The 21,696-nt window shown below is 44.5% G+C and overlaps 1 protein-coding gene across 1 annotated transcript in view; it reads left to right on the top strand.

The window, feature by feature from the left end:
• The first annotated feature begins 20,305 nt into the window (after window positions 1-20,305).
• LOC145412431 (uncharacterized) overlaps window positions 20,306-21,696 on the top strand; it is a 258,467-nt gene continuing 257,076 nt past the window's right edge. Inside the window, exon 1 of the mRNA XM_080282316.1 lies at window positions 20,306-21,659. Within this exon, the coding sequence (XP_080138442.1) occupies window positions 20,490-21,659 (1,170 nt within the window). The 5' untranslated portion in view covers window positions 20,306-20,489. The remainder of the gene's footprint in view (window positions 21,660-21,696) is intronic.

Genomic DNA, 21,696 nt, shown 5'->3' with positions numbered 1-21,696 from the left:
CTCCTCCTCCTATTTTTACTTATCTCTTTTTCTTTTTCTTCCCTTTTCTCTTCTTGCTTCCCTCGTTCTTTGCGTTCCCTCACCATATTCAGCTTCGTACACCTTTTCTGACTTTGTTCCTCCTTTTCTGCCTTCCATCCCCTCTCCCACAATCCCCCTAGCTTCCTGTCCCACTCTCTTCTCCTTTCCCCTCTTCTCTTCTCTTTATCTCCTTTCCTCTCCTCTCTTCTCTCCCTCGAACATTCCTCCCACCTCTCTCTCTCTCTCTCTCTCTCTCTCTCTCTCTCTCTCTCTCTCTCTCTCTCTCTCTCATTTTTACATAGTTTCACTCTCAATTAACACCCCCCCCTCCGTAAATAGTACCCATATGTACAGTATGTACTCGTGTGTAGTTCTTGTTAGAGATAATGAGGTAATGAAGATGAGTGGACGACAAAAGATAGATAGATAGACAGATAGATAAACAGATGGCGGGGAGGGAAGGAAGGAAGGTTCGCGGAGGAAGGAAGGGGTTGGAAGGGGAAGGAGGGAGAGAGAGAGTACTGGTGTAGAGTGACGACCACAGCCTCGTGCCAAACCAGTCACTCCACCACACTCAAGCAGTACCTCAGACCCTCACCCTTCACCCCTCACCCTTCATGATACTCCTCCACTCATCATTGTCCTTCATGATACTCCTCCACTCACCATTGTCCTTCATGATCCTCCTCCACTCACCATTACCCTTCATGGTCCTCCTCCACTCACCCTCACCCTTCATGGTCCTTCTCCATTTACCTTCGTCCTAACCCTCCATTTTTTTCTATCACCTTCACCCTAACTCCCTCTCTTTTTCTGCCACCCTCTTCCTCACTTTCACCTTCACCCTAAGTCTACCTTTTGATTTTTCACTCACCCTCACCCTCACCCTAATCCCCTTATTTATTTTTCCCTCATCCTCACAACACCCATTCATTTTCCACTCACCCTTACCATCGCCCTCCCGTCATCACCCTCACCCTTCGTCACTCTCACTCTCCGTTTTCTCCCACTCTCATTTTCACTGTTGTCACATACATTTCTCTCTCTGTCTGTCTCTCTGTCTGTCTGTCTGTCTCTCTCTCTCTCTCTCTCTCTCTCTCTCTCTCTCTCTCTCTCTCTCTCTCTCTCTCCAGTAGTAGGAAGAAGATAGAAAGGCAGATAGGATCGATAGATACATGGATGGATAGATAGATAAGTAGATAAAAAGATAGATAGATAGGTAGATGGATAGACATAAGTAGATATATAGATTGAGAGAGAGAGAGAGAGAGAGAGAGAGAGAGAGAGGAGTGTTCATGGTAAAGTTAACAAGCCTTCATTACGGACAATAACTTTGATATTGCCACAGCGACTTACAGTACTCTTGCTCTTCTTGCACGATGGGGGGAGGGGAGGTTGTGGGGAGAGAAAGGGAGGGGAGGAGGCTGAGAGGAGAGAGAAAATGAGGGGAGGAGGTATGGAGGGGGTTTGAAGGAATTAGGGCACTAGGAGAAGGATGATAATGATAATGATGATGATGAAGATGAAGAGGAGGATGAAGAGGAAAATGGATGAGTGGATGGACTGTGAAACTGGTAGTAACGCAGAGGATGGGGGATGTGGGGAAAGTGGGAATGGAAGGTAAGGATGGAAGGAGAGAAGGGAGGTGGAAGGTGGGGAGGGGAAAGAACGGGTAGTTTAAGCAAGGTAAAGGTTAGAAGGGGAAAGGAGGAAGTGAGGGACGAAGGGAATGAAGGGATAAAGATGGAGAGGAATTTTGGGAGTGGAGGGGGAAATGGAGAGTGGAGGATGGAGAAGTGATAGACGAATGGAGAGAACTTGGAGAAATAAGAAGAGTAAAAGGAGCACAAAGGGACGCAAACAGCAAAAGGCAACGTTAGTTCTTTCGAGGCTTTGACTGTGATTTATTTTACTGGAGACAGAACTAAAAACTAAGTGAGGTTGAAAGGATGGACAATTGTTTAAGTGATGTTGTGAGGTAATGTGAAGTGTATCGAATCCTGATGGAGGATGAGGATGGATGAGAAGGTGGTGGTATGGTGGAAAAAAAATGGCTAGAGAGTGGAAGGGTGGATAGACTGGTATAAGTGTGGAAGGAAGGATGGTTTCCTGGCGTGGTGGTAGTGCACGAGTGAGTAACCCTTCTGCAGGTGAGTGAAATCGTCCATCGTCGTTCAGAATGAAATAATGAAGTGGTTGCTGGTCATTGACGTGGCGAGGGAGGGGGAGAACGAAGTGAAAAAATTTATACATCCAGATTTTTCCTCTCTCCTGTCTTTTTATCCTGCCTATTTCCCTCCGCTCCTTCCTTTTTTCTTTCCCCCGTTCCTCCCCCTTCTTCCTTCCCTCCTTCCCTCTCTCTTTCACCTTTCTCCCCTCTCATTTTACCTCCTCCTCATCTCTTTTCTCCCTCCTCCCCTCTCGTTTTACCTCTTCCCCTCTCGTTTTACCTCTTCCCTCTCTTTTTACCCCCTCCTCCCCTCTCTTCCACATCCCTTTCTCCCTACCCTCTCTTCCTCTTCCCCCTTCCTCCCCCTCTCGCTCCTTTCTCCCTCTTTCCCTTCATCCTTTTCTCTCTTCCTTCTCTTTTGTTTCCCCGTTCTTTTTTCCCTCCTCTTTTTTCTCTTCTTACCCCAGTGGCCTCTGTTTCCCCCTGTCTTCGTCTCTCTCTTTCTCATTCTCCTTCCATTCTCCTCTATTCCTTCATTTTTCTTTCCTCTGCTCCCCTTCTTACCCTCCTCCTCATCATTCCCTTCCCCTTCTCTCTTCCCGTCCCCCATTACTCCAATATTATTGCTTCCTTTTCACATTTCCCAAGTCTGTCGTGTATTACCATGTTCCTATTCTGTCCAGTCACTTCCCTAACTCTTCCACTCACCCCAGTTCCTCTTCCACTGCATTTATTTTTTCCCAGTTTTCCTCCCTCCCCTTCATTGCCTAGTCACGCTCCTCGCAACTCTTCAGTACATAAAACAGCCCGTCCTTGATCTGACTGTCCGTGTTTGTGTTCGTGGAGACAGTGGACAGAATCAGGGGAGATCTCGGTAACGTATCCTGCCTAATTTTTGTGGTAAAGAAGTGACCATAGCAATGAAGTATTGTCGGAAGTCGTGTTGTTAGGTTGTATTTTTCACTTTAACGTTCATTCCATTTTGGGGGTGAAGGGTTTGATGGCTGTATAAGATCAAGATATAAACAATTTTATACACGACTGATGCTTAGGACGGAGGAGCAGGCAAGCAAAGATTGAGTGCAAAAATGCATAACGCCACGCTGCTACTGAACTCAGTGCCGCCCACATGACAGGCTTTTGAACAGCTTTTGCATCTGGTTCATTTTCATGCAGGGTTTTAACGATCGGCGCTCCGGCCAGACCAACCAAATTTCAGATGTTAAATCTCCCTCCCCCTCTCCATTCCAGTCCTCATCAGTAACCTTGTATCCTACTCTCACCCTTTTGTCCCTTCGTGTATCAGTCTTTCATGGCTTCTCCGTCTCCATTTTCTTTTCTCCCTTTCCTTCCACGCTTTTCTCTTCTCACTCAACCTTTTCTCTCTCATCCCTTTCCCTTTCTCATCGCCTGCTTTGCTATCCTTGTCTTTAACTGATAGAATAGTTTTTGTTAGTTATAACCTTCCCAATACCAAACAACCACGAAAGGACCAACAGGTCTTTTGCTGTTTCCTTTCCTTTGTATTCCTTTGTACTCTCCCCTAGTATTCTTCAGGCTTTCACCCCTTACCTCTGTCACCCCTCTCGCCTCTCTCTCTCCTGCATCCCTTCACCCCATTCTCCATCCACCCTGGTACCCCTCCCTCCCATCCCCTCTTCCATCATATGCTTGTGCTTACCACTCCTCCCACCCACCCCTTCACTTTCCGTTTCCTCCCCTCGTCGCATTAGCCGTCCTCCCCTCCTCATTTCTCCCTCACACTCCGTTATCTACCTCTACCCTACCGCGTCACATGCCTCCTCACCTGTCACACCTGAAGAGCATCCAAGTCAGGCAGAAACTGTTTTATCCTCACAGTAAACACGATTTTGTTGGTATATAATTATCCCATCACAAATCTGGACCCTGCCTCGTAGCCCTCTCTGGCCTTACCCTCTCTGTCTGTATTCTCTCCCTCCTCCCTCTCACTCTTCTCTACTCCATTCTTGCCCTCTCCTTCCCTCCCTATTCCTTCCCCTTACTAAACTGCCCCTTCTGTCTCTCCTCCTTCCACACCCTTCCTCACCTCTCCCTCCCTCTGCCTCCCCTCCCTGACCTCCTCTTCTTGCCCCTCCTCCCTCACCTTGCCCTGGTCTGAACTACTCGCATAGTTGGCCACACTCCCAGGACACTCTCTCCCCACTTCTACCCTCCCCCTTCTCCCTCCCTCCCCCACCCCCACTCTCTCCACTACTTTGACTTTCACTGTTCACCCACTTTCCTTCACTGGCCTCTTACTAGTGGACTCTACGTGTCTCTCTTGACCCTGTTGACCCGCAGTACATTATGGTGACCTGGATGTTCAAGGAGTACGGATCTTGTTCTGGGGGAAGGACTCGCATAATTTGATGACCCTTGTGCAGTGATAGGCATAAATTTAAGCCTCCCCCCCTCTCTCTCTCTCTCTTCTCTCTCTCTCTCTCACACACACACACACACACACACACACACACACACACACACACACACACACACACACACACACACACACACACACACACACACACACACACACACACACACACACACACACACACACACACACACAGTTTCAATTGTCCACATCTCATTCATCTTGGCGTGTGTACAACTTCAGTGAATTTATCGACCACAATGACGTTGTGTCGTGGTTGGGTCGCCCTTGGAAGAAAATAAGGCTTTGTGAACAGCTAAGCCACTTCGTACCGATGACCTTTCTTTATAATTCTGCAACAAAAGGATTTAATTCACCCTGAGAGAGAGAGAGAGAGAGAGAGAGAGAGAGAGAGAGAGAGAGAGAGAGATCCATCATTCGCCAGCTGCCAAAGAAAGGAGCAAAATTTCACACAGTCATAAAATAATTCATAAACTTTCTTAGGCTTAACCGTCTGATTGCGGTGAGTTTTTGTGACGAATGTAATCTTCTGTCGTTGGCTGGAATAAGATAGTCTCTCTCTCTCTCTCTCTCTCTCTCTCTCTCTCTCTCTCTCTCTCTCTCTCTCTCTCTCTCTCAAATATACCAGTCGTGATATTTTTAACACATATTTGGCGTTCATGGTTTCTCTTGAGTTAGTATAATCGCCTGGGTTAAGCTGTGTATAAGACTTCATGTGTGTACTTATAACTTTACTCATACCCCTGCCAAACACTTAAGAGTCTAACTTAAGTGAGTTTTATTCCCAGTTTGCTCTAATGTGGCCTATCTTGAATACTGAGGTGAACACAAGAATATGATGTTAGTAGTAAGTGCTATTAATAGGATGTAGAGCCACAGTATTGTCTTATTTTGATACTGAGGTATGGAAAAATAATAAATACAATAAAGCTGCAAAAGGAATTAAAATCTGTATCAGGTTAAGATAAAAGAACTACAGCGTGAAAATAGACTTAAGCACAACAATAACTCAGCAGCTGCGAATGATCTACGGTACATTACATTGCGGGTAACTCAGACTACATTTCATTCCTCCAGAGAACCGTAAGGCTCAAAATATTTTCGAATTTCATGACTGACGTTTTAGCCGAGGATAAAAACTTGGCTGTGTATTCAGCTTACGATGAACGATTGTATTCAGCCCACAGAAACTCCCCGTAGCCAGAGAGTTAATCCACTTCAATACGATGACACCTTTTCAGCAGTATTCTGTTTCCAAGACATCTTATCCAACTTAGGATATTTTAGCTGAACTGATTAGATATTACCCTCATTAGCCCTTTTACTACCAGGATATTTTCTTAACATGAATAAAGTCGTCTAGTACTTGCAGTAATTAACCACAGTGATAGGTCAGAGTAGGGAAGATGCTAATAGTGGCTGGTACCGTGGCGTCTGGTGTCAGAGGTATAGTATTACCCAGTGGTGAGCGGTGTGGTTTGGGTACTTAGTCTCAACCTGTTATCTCTTGGTTTTATTTATTTGCTGTGTGTGTGTGTGTGTGTGTGTGTGTGTGTGTGTGTGTGTGTGTGTGTAACAAGGGATAATTAACGTCCTTAACATTTCACCTCCTCCTCCTTTCCCTCGCTCACTTGTGCTCCAAAACTACGAGTGGCCCTTACCATCTCAATATTGTACTTTGTTTAACCCAGACCCGATCCAACCCAACCCATACCTAAACCTAAACCTAACAGTCTAACCTAACCTGAACTAACCTCACCCAACTCAGCCTGACTTAACCCTGCCTCACCAAACCAGTCCTCGTGGCTTTTAGTGATACAGGGTCTATGACTTGTTACTAAGACAGGTTCGTCGCTCTCATGTCCGGGTGAAGGTTTCCTGTAAGTGATAACATAACTAAACCTGCCTCCAAACGATGCCAAATATACCAAATGAAGTGACCTGTACACTTTCAGTCCGTTGATGTATTTTTTCATATTATGTTTGCAATCTCCACACAACGTTATTCGGCTTAAGAGAGACTTTTCGATCTTGAGGCGTTCAGTACAGCCTTAATTAACCCTTTCAGTACGAGAGACCCTTTCTGCGTTTAATAAAATCGTCTTTAAGTAGAAAAATAAACTGAAAACAAAATACGTTACTGGGTTCAGGAGGTTAACATCCTCTTGTTTCTTAATGAATACATACTGTGTCCGTATTAAAATGGTATTAATTACATGGGAGCTTATAATAAGCTGCAATTTGTAGAATGTATTGGTGATGTTTAAGCACTACCAAGTCTTCTCTGCGAACTATAATACGGCTAATACTCACTGTATATTGTGCTGATGTAAATATATCGTTCTCATTTTGATTTAACTGTGATATTTTCTAAACTGCTCTTTCTTATTTTGCAGGTAATGTGAAATTGCCGTTGATGGTCGTACTGCACAGTCATTCTGCACCAGTGTAGTAAGTCTCTCTCTCTCTCTCTCTCTCTCTCTCCATTAAAGAAATCAGTGCTTGTTGAGGTGTGCTGTACGAGAGACTAACCTATATATCCAAACTCCATTCTCATCCCACACGTGACTCCTTTCATTATATATTTTTCCCTGTTGAAGAGGCCACAAGATTTTTCATTTGGACAAGTTTGAATTTAGAGGTTCCACCCCTCTTCACCAGGTGTTGTTAGCTTTAGTGGACTAGTTTCTCTCTCTCTCTCTCTCTCTCTCTCTCTCTCTTACATAATTATAAATATCGTTGGCAAGAATCACAACATATCATTATGTAGTACAATAGATACCAAATATAAATTCTGGCGCCAGAATAACTTCCACACATTATATAATTATGTAATGAACTGTAAAGATGCAGGAGTTTTGCATATCTTTGTCGTGATATTTATAAACATGTGAAGGCACTGTATACAAATGGGTTTAAACTACCCTTTATAATCATCCAGACATTGTTTGCTGAAAGTAAAGTGATATTAGGAGCTTCCTTTTTAAAGAGTATATTAGGTTTTTAGTTTCAGCGGTGAAATTTTTTGTCTGAAATATATATATATATATATATATATATATATATATATATATATATATATATATATATATATATATATATATATTAAAATAATTAATTTGTTGTTTGATCACCACAACACCGCTTAAGGATCCACTTCCAGGACTTTTTGCATTAAACTTTAGGCTTTAAACATCCACTCGTAGGATGGGGAAGGCATGTAATACACATTCGAACTGCTTCATTACCCGTACATCTTATATTTTATTACCCCTGCCTCCAGACGATTAACTAACTTTGGGAATGCCTTTCATAGTTAAGGGGTTTGATAAAATATCCAGTAATTTAGTTAATGTTGAGTCTTTCAAAAACTGAATAAAATCCCTTGTATATATATATAGCAAGCATACAGTGAAAAGTGCGTCACAGTAATGAATGGGTGAAACACACACACACACACACACACACACACACACACACACACACACACACACACACACACACACACACACACACACACACACACACACATCCTTGAAGAGACGAGGAGAGACCTTTATTGAGTGTGTTTCTCCACTAATATTATCTGGAGACCATTTGCTGTACGCTTTGTTGATGAAGGTTGCTGTGTTGTATTGTTTGCCGCAATACTTTTGTTTCCAACCACCCACTCTCTCTCTCTCTCTCTCTCTCTCTCTCTCTCTCTCTCTCTCTCTCTCTCTTTCTCAAGTCAGTCAGTCAACCAATCATTCAGTCTGTGTATGTATGTATCTCTGTTTATCTGCTCGTCTGTATGTCTGTCCGTCTGTTGTATCTGTCTGTAATCCTATATCTTTTTTCCTACATATTATAAACAGAATAGACAGAATTCAGAAACAAACATGCAAGCAGACTCGTGAAAAACAACCATGAAGGGAGTTCCCAGTGAAATGGCTCACACATCCTCTCATTACCTCCGCCAAGGAGGTTATGTTTTCACCCCTGTCCTTTTGTTGGTTCGTTGGTTTGTGAGCAAAATTACACAAAAGCTACTGGACAGATTTCCACGGAACATGGTAGAAGAATGGGCCTTGGCCCAGAATACACTCCATTAAATTTTGGTGCGGATCCGGATAAAGGTGCGGATCCAGGATTTTTTTTTCACTTTAACATTGAGAGCTAGGACGTTGGCGGAGGTATGCGCTCTGCTGAGTGCCATTCTAGTTCCTCGTTTAACCCTTCCATAGTCACGTGCAGCTGCCGTAAAAAGGAAGGGAATGGTTCTGTTTTATTAGGTCGGGTTGGGATGGGGTAGGTCACGTTAAGTTAGGTCACGGGGCGTTATGTTGCGTTGCGGTAGGTTGGGTTAGGTCAGATTAGGTTTGGTTAGATTTGGTTAGTGTTTTTCTACCCAGACCGACACATATTCAACAGACAATTCTCATTTGCCATCCGTCATGCTGTGTGGCCATGTGACCGTATATCCGGCACAGTTACCATGATCCATCCAGGTTAGGGTTTGCATGGAATCTCGCCCCCCCTCCCCCGCTCTCTCTCTCTCTCTCTCTCTCATTCTCAGTGTGTGTGTGTGTGTGTGTGTGTGTGTGTGTGTGTGTGTGTGTGTAGGAATGAGTTACTGAACGTCCGCGTGTGGTATGTGTATGGATGCTTTATGTATATATGTATGTGTGCATGTAATGCAGTATTAACTACTGCAGGTGCAGTGAGGGTGATCCTGTGGAGTGCGCGATGCACCTTCCTAGTATTGCTGTAGAGTACAGTGCCTGTTATATGTATCCGTGCGCAGGTGAATTATGGTTTCACAGTTAGCATTGTTGCTGTGTTCGTAAAGTAATTGCTTTGAATGCACAGTGTATGTCTTGTTATACGAAGTTCGTCGTTAAATCGTTTTAACACAGCAGGCATACCTTTGAAAAAGAAGTTACTGAAGAATGTTTTTAAACTCGTATCCACAGTTTCAAAATGTGAAGATGGAAAACGCAATGATACTTTTTGTCGATATTATTCATGCATACTGGTAGCTAGTGACGATGACGGTGGTGTTGTTGGTGGTGGTTGTAATAATGATGGTGATTGTTACCTTCCTGCTGGAGGGGGTCACCGCCCAGTCCCACCTCATCCAGTCACCTCACACCAGTCCCCCTCCCCATCCTGGCTGCAGAAACTTGTCACACCTTCCACCCCATCCATCCATCCATCCATCCATCCACACTGAGCCAACTCCACATCATCACCTTCCATTCCATTCATTAGTTAGCGCCTCCCTCCACCCCATCCATCCATCCATCCATCCGTCCTTACATCCATTCATCCATCCTTACATCCGTTTATTCATTCTTCCATTTGCACTAGGTATGCTCCACAACACTACCTTCCACTCCATCCATCCATCCATCTGCATCATCTTCCGCTCCTTCAATTCATCATCCAATCCTCCCACTGTACTCCATCAATCCTTCCAGCCAGCTCCATCCTTCCACATACAGTACATTATTCCTGACGTCCAATCCCTTTCTGTTGCATTCCAACTTCATTCGGCCACCCACACCATCCACACAAACGATCCACTGTCCAACCTATCCTTCATTCCATTTTTTCATCTTCCGTTCCTTTTCTTCATCCCTTCCTATTCCACCATGTCATAATCCACTCCTTCTCACCTCCTTTCCTCACTTTCCCCATCCTTCCACCGTTCATCCACTTTCCTACTTCTTTCCACTGCTTCACCTTTCTTCATTACCGTGCCCTCTCTTGTTTATTGTTATTACTTCTGGACGATTTTTTTCAGCATACTTTTTGAACTAGAGGGATTAGAGATAGCTTTGATTAATTCCTTCACTACTAGATTGCTCTCCTAAGCTGAGGACGGGAAATCGTGTGGTGATGTCAAGAATAAAATGTAAAACACGTCATCGTACTGAAAAGATTAAGGTAGCTACTGTTATACGCATTTTCAACAGAAACACACTCAGCCACGTTATAAACAATCGTTAATGAAGTATTACATATTGGCTAGACGTTATAAAAATCATAGTTATTACTGACATGGAATTCAGTAAAGTAAGTCGAGATGGATAAGAACACCGTATAGTAAATTGGTTGTGTGTGGTGGTGGTGGAGGAGGAGTATATATCTTTTTACATTTTTCCGTTTCGAGACGGATTAATTCAGCATTCCCGCACTAAACCTTCAGCCTGATACATGTGCCAGTAACCAGCCATAATCTACTGTATACAGTAGCACCTAACAGTGACGGGGTGCATTGGGGGAGTCGCTACAAACCATTTAAACCAACACCATAGGGTAGAGGAGGAGGAGACTGATTGAGTGACTGTGACTGACTGCAGGTGTGATGGCGATAGGGGGAGGGGAGGGGGGGTTGCAGGGAGCGGCACAGGATAGGCATAGGAATAGGAAAGGAAATGGAGGAGGAGGTGGTGGTACGAAAATACGTGATAGACGGAGAAGTAGGAGAGGAGAGGGAGACGGGGCAGGAAAAGAAGAAGAATAGGAGAGAAGATAGTAGAAATATAGAGTTGGAGAGGAAAAGGCGGAGGGAGGGGAAGAAGCGAGGAGGAACGGAGGCGAAGAAAGTAGGAAGTAGAGGGAGTGTGGAGTAGGAGAGGAGAGAAAGTTACAGTAAAACGGGAGAGGGGGTATAATAGGAGGAAGAAAAGTGGAGTGAAGGGAGAGAGAGGGAAGAGGAACGGGTGTTGGTGTGAGGGAGAGAGTGGGCATTGTGAGGTGTGATGATCAATGTCGCGGAAGGGGAGGGTGGGGCAAAGAGGGTGCAAGGTAGGTGTGGGATGAGCAGAAGATGAGTGGGAAGGGACGATGATGAAAAAGTGGAGAGAGAGAGAGAGAGAGAGAGAGAGAGAGAGAGAGAGAGAGAGAGACGTTGGTAGAAGGGAGCAGAGAGTAAGAAAGGAAGAAACGGGAGGTGTGGAGAGGGGAAATAATTTTGTCAGGAGGAACATCTGGAGATAATAGGTAATATGAGGATGAAGATAGGGAGGATGAAGGAGAGAGAAGGGAAGATATGGAAGGGTAGGGGAGGCAAGGTGAAAGGATGGGAAAGGTGGGAGAGGCAAGGTGAGGGTATGGGAGAGGTGGGAAGGAGAGCCGTATGTGTGAACCACCATAAACATTCAACAGGAAGGAAAAATATACTGTCTCAGACCTGGTACTGTTGGCCTAATGAATGTAAACAAACATCTTACATTTTATGTGTTATTATCGTACTTTCCCCCGACACGTGATGGTAAATTATGGGAGGGGAGTTTATTTGAGAGAGAGAGAGAGACAGAGACAGACAGACAGACAGACAGACAGACAGACAGACAGAGACAGAGATGATGTTTAAAAAGTGAAATGATGAGACAGAGAGATTAAGAATATGAGGTGGAAGAAGATGGAGGAGTTGAGGGGGCGGGGAAGAGTGAGCTAGAGAGAGAGAGGGAGGGGGGATTGAAGGGAAGAGAAGAGAGTTACCAAGTTATGTATGGAGAAGAGAAGAGGAGAGCAGAAAATATGAGAGGAGGGACGATAGATGTAGACGGGAAGAGGAGGAAGGGGCAGGAGTGAAAATAGGGATAGAGGATTAGAGGAGGAGAAGGAAAGGTGTGAGGTACTGAACGCAGGAGCATATTAGGAATACACGTAACTTTAGGTCAAGTTGCCTGTAGATAAGTTGTGTGCTTGGGTAAACTAGTAGACACCAATATGTTTGAGGAAAAAATGCTCTTCCGCTCACTATTTCTTCCTGCATAATCGGAAAAAAAAAAAGAAAAGAAAAAACTCCATGAGAGTTAACAAAAACAAACATTGAAATTCGTCTTTTGAAAAAGTGAAGGATTATATTGTGATTTATTGTATTTGTGACCTGTCGTTTCATTAAAAACAAGACAGTGACACAGCACATCAGTGTACGTGAAGTATTTAACAGCAATGTAAGGGAAGGGCATAGACGTTGTGTGGAGGGAGGGAGATAGGGAAGAGGTGTTAGGAAGGAAAATGAAGGAAAAGAGTGGACAGAGTGAAGGCTGTGTGTGTGTGGGGGGGGGGGGGTTGCGTGAAGGCACAACTCACCACCTGGGTCTAATTTTGGCGCTGCTGGTGCAGGGATGAAGAGGAGGTGCTACAGTATGGTAGAGGGGGGGGGGGAAGACGAGGTAGAAGTTAACTTCATCAGCCTGAGGTCGTACTTTGTATATGAGTCTGGTTAACGCCATATAATTTTATTCAAATTAGGAAAGACCCTCTGAGGTGAAGTGGTTAGAAATTAGCTAATGTGATCAGTTTTGGTGGTTTAAGGGTAGAGATTTATTGGGGTTAGGAAGTTCACTAAATCCTCTTCGTTCGTAGCTGTGTGAACTACAAGCTATTATTCCCATTTGTATTGTTTATGTCAGTGTCCTTTTAATATCGGCATAACTTGCATGGATAACACACGGCAACATTAATGTGTATGCGGAATATATATATATATATATATATATATATATATATATATATATATATATATATATATATATATATATATATATATATATATATGTATAATCAGCAGTTTGAGTGTCCACTGCAGGACCGGCCGGTCCCGACCGAAGTGGGAACGATACAGCCAATGTATCTCTACAATGTGACTTAGGCTGTCTGGTAGAGATTGTATGTATGGTGAGAAGTGCTTGTAAGTGTGATTGTAGTGTTGTAGTGGCTTCGAATGTGTGTGTTGTCTGTGAGCCAAGTGTAATTGGCCCGCGCAAGCCGACTGGGTGCAAGCATACTTTATAGTATGCGACCATGGCTCAACCATAGCATCCCTTATGTCCGCCAAAGCAGTACGTGGCCGAGAGAACACTCCCAAAGTTAAGACCCTGGCGGGGCGCGAACCCTGGTTCACCCGTGTACAAAAAGCACACTTTACCACTGCACCACAAAGGCTCCATATATATATATATATATATATATATATATATATATATATATATATATATATATATATATATATATATATATATATATATATGCGGAAATACTGTAGGGAGCCTCCTAGAGCCACGAGAATACCACCTTAACCCTGAGCTGTGTGGATGGTGTAGGTTTCCCTCAGTATGAATAGAAACATTCGGCAGAATAAGAAAATGTTTGAAGTAAGGAAGCGAGGTTGCATGGCTAAGGGTCCAAATTCTTGCTGCTTGAGTTTTTCTTCATCTGAATTAAAGTGACGTTATTCAGCATGAAACCGAAGTCGGGTTGGCACAGTTAATGATCAGAAGAAACATAGGTAAGGAGCTGTATACGAGAGAGAGACAGAGAGAGAGAAATGGGCGGTTAGAAACTTTTATGTAATACAGTAAAGGTCGGCGGATAATTGGAGATAGAGAGGAGTGGTAGAAGATGGGAAGCAGAGTTGTGAGGGATGCAGAAAAAGAATTTAGGGAGTGGGGAAGGGTTGAAAGTAGAAGAGGAAACAGAAACGAAGGATGTCGAAAGCAGGAAAGAATTAAATAAGGGAGTGGGAGAAATTAATGAGGGAGTGGAGGAAGGGAGGACGGAGGAAGAAAGGACTGAGGGAGTGGAAGAAGAGAGGAAGGAGGAAGAAGAAAGGAATGAGGGAGTGGGAGGGGTTAGGAAAGAGAAAGGAATTAAGGAGCTGAAGGGGGTAGGAAGGAGAAAGGAATGAAGGTGTGGCAAGGGGAAGGAACCCAAGACAGGCATGTAGGAGAGCCGTGGAAAGGAATGTAAGTGTGTGAGCTGGCGCTGGCGAGGTGAGGTGATGTGAGGGATGGGAGAAGGAAGAGGGGGCAAGGGAAGGAAAGGTACAGTTGCGAACACATGAAACAGTCATCGTCCAACTCGCTACACACAAGTACTGGGTTGCTTCTGGCTGACGAGTTACAGTGGAGGGTGGGGGATGGAGGGTAGCAGGCGGAGGTAGCTAGGGTTTCCTACCTCTATGGGTTAAATAGTGTGGAGATTTTGTATGTACATGACTTTTGCCCCTGCCTGACTTTCAATGACCTCGTTCCCTAGGGTATTCGTCTTGTACTGAGTGATAAAAACAGAACTGTAGTAACCAAAGATTCAGTTTCTAGGGTAAAGTTGCTTCGTCATTGATCAGAGGTGTACACAGGAGGCTTGTGTGCAAAGTAAATTGTTATGCAGCAACACCTTACCTACGTATGATTGTAAGAAAAAAGCTGAAATAGAAATAAAAACTAAATTCTGCTAAGGTGTGATGACATGGGGTAAGAAAGTACTCAGTTCATTGAGGACTCTAAGAACGTACTAAATTAGAAGACGATTCTAAGAAAGTTTTACTCAATGTAATTTCAAAGAGGTCACAGGGTATGTAAGTACTTAGCTCTAAAAAGTAAGAGATAGGTGCAGAGAAGGGAATGGAAGAAGTAAAGGGAATAAGTGAGAAAGCAAAGAGGAAAGCCTTGGAGGAACAGATCAGAAGGTAGTAGGTTGAAAAAGAAACGAATAAACAAGAATGGGAAAAAAAGAGACATCAAGGAACAGGGAACAGGAAATCCCAGTGTGTGTGTGTGTGTGTGAGAGAGAGAGAGAGAGAGAGAGAGCACCACGTGGAGTGAGTTACTGAAGGTGTGATGGTCTGCTACTGTGTGTCTGTCTGCTCACACCCCCAACCCTACACTGTAAATAAATCTGTGGGTGTCTGCGCTGTATGGAGGTGAGTCATCCCAGACAGAAAGACTACCATACATGTCTTCCACTTCTCTAACTTTCATGTCTCTGTCGTCTACCTCTGTGTCTTTCACGTATCCGTTATCCGCATCTGTCTTTCACGCATCCGTACATCGTTTCTTTGTATTTTACGTACCCTTTTTCCACTTCATTCACGTTTCCGTCATCCACTCTAATGTCTTACGTATCCATCATCCACATTTCTCTTTCGTATGTCTCATCCAGTTCTTCGTCTTCTCCTTGGCCGTCATCCTCTTTTCAGCCTTTCATCTCTACATCATCCACTTTTCTGGCTTCACGTATCCATCATCCACTTCTCTCTCCGTCTTCCATTTCTCAGTGTTTCACGTATCTATCATCCACTTCTCTGTATTTCACGTCCTCAGCTTCTTCCCGTGTCTTTTACGAATCATAAGAACATAAGAAGAGAGGATAACTGCAGTAGGCCGGTTGGCCCATGCTAGGCAGCTCCTAGAAGAGTAACTGAACTACTAGAATGAGATAAGGATAGCAAAGAAGAAGGCTCTCCCCCGCCCTCCAAACCCTCCAGCCGAAGCCGGCAGGAAAAAGTCAGAAAGAACACCACGCCGTATAGAAAAACTGGCGTGGACATTTACAGGAAAGTGTGAAAGGAGAATAGAGACTATCATAGTGTCGTGCACTTCTCCAACATTTCAGTTTTCGATGCAGGCAATTCTCATTATAAGCCAAGGATGTGTTCCAAAGCTTCACACCTTTTTCTGTATAAACTATAATGACAACGCCAAAGAATATAATTACAGATAATCCTCTTTATAAGTTTAATAAGTTTACCGTGGGTGGAGTTTAGGAGTGGAGATCAGGCGTCACACCTCAGTTGAATTAAATCGTTTGGTATTGCTAGAATAAAGCTCATTCTATGATATCAGGCAAAGGGGGTTAAGTTCTTGCTCTGGATATCATCAAGCACCATAGTTATTAGAGCAGGTGTGTGTGTGTGTGTGTGTGTGTGTGTGTGTGTGTGTGTGTGTGTGTGTGTGTGTGTGTGTGTGTGTGTGTTTACCAAACATCCACTCAAGTGCAGGTGCATGCCACAAAAACACCGTGGAAGGGTTGAGAGTTGTGTTTGGGCTGCCTGAAGTTCAAAGCATGTATTTAGGGAATGTATCTCATACTAACAGAACCTCATTGGCTCATAAAAAATACGTAAGATTGATTTTTCTTTATCTTTAGCTATTTACAGCGCGGTAACCTCTATTTCATTTTATTGGTTTTATCTCTAGGCGATTATACTGAGCCGAAGAGAGAATTTTCGAAATTAAGGGATTAGACCCGACTCTAGTAAGCCTTTTCACACGACGCATCATCAAAGCGGACGAATTAATGGGAAGATGATGAAAATAAAGTCATTGTACTGACGTGGCTGATTCTCTCCCCCGCCATAGTATGATGGATAGATGTATAAAAAGTCACCACGTTAAAAAAAAGTAAATATGTATATGAATAAATTTACCCTTTACTTCCCTTAGCTGAAGAGCGTTGGTGATAACTAGCTTAGAATTCCAAATTGTGTCTGTTGGTTGGAGGTGTACAAAAGTCGACTTGGACTTTGTGGTATAATATGCCCTTCACACAAGCATCCACCTCTCTCTCTCTCTCTCTCAATGGTAACGATGATTTTGTGTGTGTGTGTGTGAGAGAGAGAGAGAGAGAGAGAGAGAGGTAAGATGGCGGGAGGAAGTGAAGAAAAGAAGCCACGTTCTTGATCGCCTCCTGTGCTCCTCTGTGTAGGAGGGGCAAGGAGGCAAGCGGAAAGTTGATTCTCTTCGTCTCTTGATTGCGGTGGGAAGTATGGTGTTATGTCTTTTTTCATTATATAAGCAGTTTAATAGTCACTAGGCTACAAACTATACCATAGCCCCACCATTGCTTGGTTTATAGTAGTTACCCTTGGTAAAGTTTTATTCATTTTCTTCTATGCCTAATTAGGAAAAACGGTTTCTTTCAGAGGCTAACTATAATAGTCAAAGATTCTTTTCACGGTCACTGAGATTCCGGGGATTTGAATGATGCTGACAGTTCTTCTACCGCTTTCATAGTTTCTGGAGTTTACCTCACTCCATCTTTCGACGGGGAAGGTCTGACTGATGATTTTATAAAGATGGTGATTGTTTTTAAGTACACACACACACACACACACACACACACACACACACACACACACACACACACACACACACACACACACACACACACACACACACACGCGCGCGCGCATCTAGAAAAGATGTCATAGTGTGTGTGTGTGTGTGTGTGTGTGTGTGGGTGTGTGTGTGTGTGTGTGTGTTTTAATGCTGCAGTACCTATTTCAGCATCCCCTCACACCCCAATATAAATTAGCTGTTGAATAAACATGGAGTGATCTGGGGAAGTATTCATAACGAATCTTAACCATTTTTTTTTTTTTAATAAATCTCCATAGCTTGCAATTTCGTTATTATCATAAATAACTTTGTGTGGATGATCATTTCGCATTAATAACCACTTTGCTAAGTGTTCAGTGCTTGTATAAGTGAAGGTAACAGTAGCCTATATACAAGCAGTCTTAGACACAACTTAGCCCTTTGATACAGCAGCTTTTTTTTTTATATCTTGTATGAAACAGCTCGAGAGAGCAGTAATACCGTGTTCAGAAAATATAACGTTCTCGTAACGAACTTGTTAAACTCAAAATTTTATGAATGTGGCAACTGGAAGTTGTACTGTACGTGTGTCTCTTTTGAAGTATGTGTGGATGACTGGCCGATTTTAAAGGATAGGTTTATAGCTTTCCTATATTTGTACATTTTCCTTGTCCCTGGATCCTATCGCACTTTTTGTATAGGTGTGAAGATAATGATCATGATCATGATGTCACTGCCGCACATTTTTTTCTTTCTTTTTTTACGTGGATGAGATAATTTATATATTTGTGTCATTGCCTCCCAGCCATCAGCCAGCAGGTGCCGTGATATTGGCTCCTGACTCACCCTCCAACGCTGACTTATATCTGTGCATTAGCAGCTCTATCGTCACTTTTGTACCCTCCCTCTCCTCCCACTTCCTCTGCCGCTACCCTCCTTCCCATTTTCCATTCCCCTCCCTTTGTAGGTGCGTAGCTGTAGGAAGGTGTGAAAATGAGGTAGTTCTGTAAACGATCAGTTAGAAACAGTTACTTGATTCCTTTGGAGAGATCATAGCCAAGAGTTTCGTATGATAAGAAGCTTTAAGGTGTGTTTATTTCATTTTTCCGATATGTTGGAATGGAAGTCTGATCTGTTTACTGAAGTGTGTGTATACTGTAGAGCGTCCAGGTCGGGTTGAAACACCTCCGTCCTAAAATAAACTCAGTTTCAGTGGGTGGGTAAAATTCTTCCATTATATCTAGTAGTGTATATATAGCATAACATATACTCCTAATCACAGTTTGGGCGCTCTCTTCCCTTTTCTCCTCTCCCTTCCTCTCTTCTTTCCTTTCTCCTCCCACTTCCCTTCTCCTTCCCCCCACAACCCCTTCCTCCCCCTTCTCCCCTGTCCCTGATTGCGTCACATACAGGGTGCATCTCTTTTGTGTTGTGGTGTTATGTTACGGTGGCGGTGTTGTCTTGCATTCTACCTGCGGGACTCAGCCGGATTTATACAGGGTGCCGCACAAGTTGGCTCCTCTCCCTTTACACAGAGCTTGGCGTTTATACTATGATTCTGGGGTCTGCATATTTTTGTAGTTTATTTTTATCTTTAATTTTATTGCGTTAATAATTAGTATACGGCTTTTATTTTGTGTATGGTTGTTTATGGATTATTTTTACACTTTATTCAACAGTGTATTATGCGTCTTTTCGTTTATTTACTGGTAGTTAATATTGCAGATGATTTTTTCTTTTCAGTAAAGCGACTTCTCCTTTACCGTGCACCATCATCGTCATCATCATCATCAATACCGTGCACCATCATCATCATCATCATCATCGTCACCAATACCGTGCACCATTGTCATCATCACCAATACTGTGCACCATCATCATCATTTTCAGTACCGTGCACCATCATCATCATCAGTACCGTGCACCATCATCATCATCAGTACCGTGCACCATCATCATCTTAACCTATGTCCCCACTGACAGTTTTGGTGAGTAGGATCGAGAAACATGAACAGGATCCAATGCGCCCCGTTTGTTGGTAGAAAAAAAGGATAGGATGATGATGATGATGATATGTTGATAGTGACAGTGATTTATACGGGGTAAGGAATTAGCAAAATGTATTTCGATTATAACAGACTTTAATTTTGTTTGTTGGAATTAACGTACCACTAACTTTATTTATTTTTCATTGCTTTACACGTCAAATGAAGACCAGCTATAAACAGCGAACATTATTATACACTAGTGAATAACCCGGCGCTTATTTAGACCACTACTTAGTCCTTTCCTGTGTCAAGTTTTAGTATTGAGAAGGTTGAGTAGTGTAGTGAACTGGCAGCGTGAAACACGAGTGATGTAAGGTTAAGAAGTCTGTAGATGGCTGCGAGTGGTTATAAAATTTGTGGTAAAGTTTGGTACATTACTTAAATAACTCCATGAAAGAATTTCATCACAGCGATCCATGGTTGGGAAAAAAAAAAAAAAGTAAAGCATGGGAAGAGTAGGCAGGAGTATGCTTACAGGAGAGGATGCTAAGGACGGTGGTGGTTGGGGGGGAGGGATTACAGGGTAGTGGAATGTGTGGCGGGACGAATTAAGGTGTGAATGTGAGTGTAGTGGTAAGAGGGCTGTGTTGTTTGGGTGTATTGGCTGGAAGGGACAGCGAAATTATGTGTGGTGGGGGGAGGGAAAGGTAGTGGAGGGGGCAGTGAGGGAGGGAGGGATGCTGCGAGGGCCAGCGGCAGTGCCACGTGCTATTTTGAACTAGCTAGGTCGGGTGGCTGGCGTGCCTCTGCCACAGTGGACTGGCGACCACGACTGCGTCGCCCGCCGCGCTCCCTGCTGCTGTTACCTTTACCTCACCTCACCACATCAGGGTCACGCCGGATCACTGACCTATTGTGGGGAGTTTGTGGGTGTATGTTTGTGTGTTTGTTGCGACCTTGTGCTGGGTTAGTGCCAGTCCCAGTCAGCCGCGGGGGTAGTTAGTGAGTGTAAGGGCGGCATGAACCAGGTGAAGGGGTGGGTGGTGGGGGTGTGGGGGCAGTTGCCGGGGTGGTGCCGTGCCTGGATGCCGGACATGCCTCTGCTGGACGTGCAGCAGTGGAGGCGCCCCGGCCTGGAAGACGTGCAGCGGTGGTGTGTGGCAGGATGGCGTCTGGTGCGGCCCTCACAGTGGCGGGTGCCGCGATGGGGACCTGACAGGGCCATCCTGCCGCCGTGGGTGTTCCCCTCGTATTGGCGGGCCCGAGTCAAAGCGTTACTGCTGTGGGTGTGGGTGCTCTTCATCGCTTTCCTAGCAGCAAAGGAAGAGCGGCGGCCTCAGGCACAGCAGGCAGCCACAGCGCCACTGCGGGAGTCTGGTGCCAAACAAGAGGACAAGCGGCCTCCTGAAGCTGTGGAAGAGGAGGAGGAGGAGGAAGAGGAAGATGACGATGATGAGAGAGGCGGGTGGCGGGGTGGCGGCCTGACACGATACCCAGGCATCGAAAACTTGTTGGCACATCCTCCAACCGCCACCCCGCCGCCGCCACCACATCGCCACCCGCCGCCTACACCTGCCGCCTCCGCCGTCACCAAGCAGCCCCCTGTCGTGGTACAGGAACATCTTAAAGTCTCGAAGGAAGCTGAGGGCGAGGACAAGGCTCCTGAAGAAGAGAAGGACGAGATATGGAAGAGTCTCCTGGCCCGTTACGTACCCGAGGAGCCGAACCGGGAGCACGATAGGTCCATGGAGGAGGAGGAGGAAGCCCCCGAGTACGTAGGCACTGCTGAGGAAATTGTGGCTCGTTATGCTGCCAAGTTTGAACCCGAGGAGGAATCTGCCAAAGGGGAGTTGGAGGGCCAGGGGGAAGAGACACCTGAGGAATTTTCGGCTAAGGTAGGGAAACGGCTTGAGGAGTACCTCTCGAGGATGGAGGAGGATGAAGAAGACGCTGATGGAAAGAAGACCAAGCGTACTGTAGCGGAAACCCCTGAAGTGAGGACAGGAGACGAAATGGAAAGTAGTAAAGAGGATAAAGAGGAAACGAGAGACATCGAGGACGAGGGCGAGGAACTGCAGGAGATCACGGACGATGGGAACGAAAACCGCATCTTCATACTGATCGAGGACGAGGAGAGCGAAGAGGAGCAACGAGCAGCAAACGACGCGTCAGAAGCAACAGACCTGGACGTCCCTGAGGAGTGTCTGGTGAACGGCAAGGACACGT

The sequence above is a fragment of the Coenobita brevimanus genome, chromosome 93, assembly GCF_032717465.1.
Source record: "Coenobita brevimanus isolate Jiangsu-jjx chromosome 93, ASM3271746v2, whole genome shotgun sequence".
Lineage (NCBI taxonomy): Eukaryota > Metazoa > Arthropoda > Malacostraca > Decapoda > Coenobitidae > Coenobita > Coenobita brevimanus.
The sequence above is the reverse complement of the archived record's forward strand: the minus strand, read 5'-3'. Positions and strand labels throughout refer to the sequence as shown.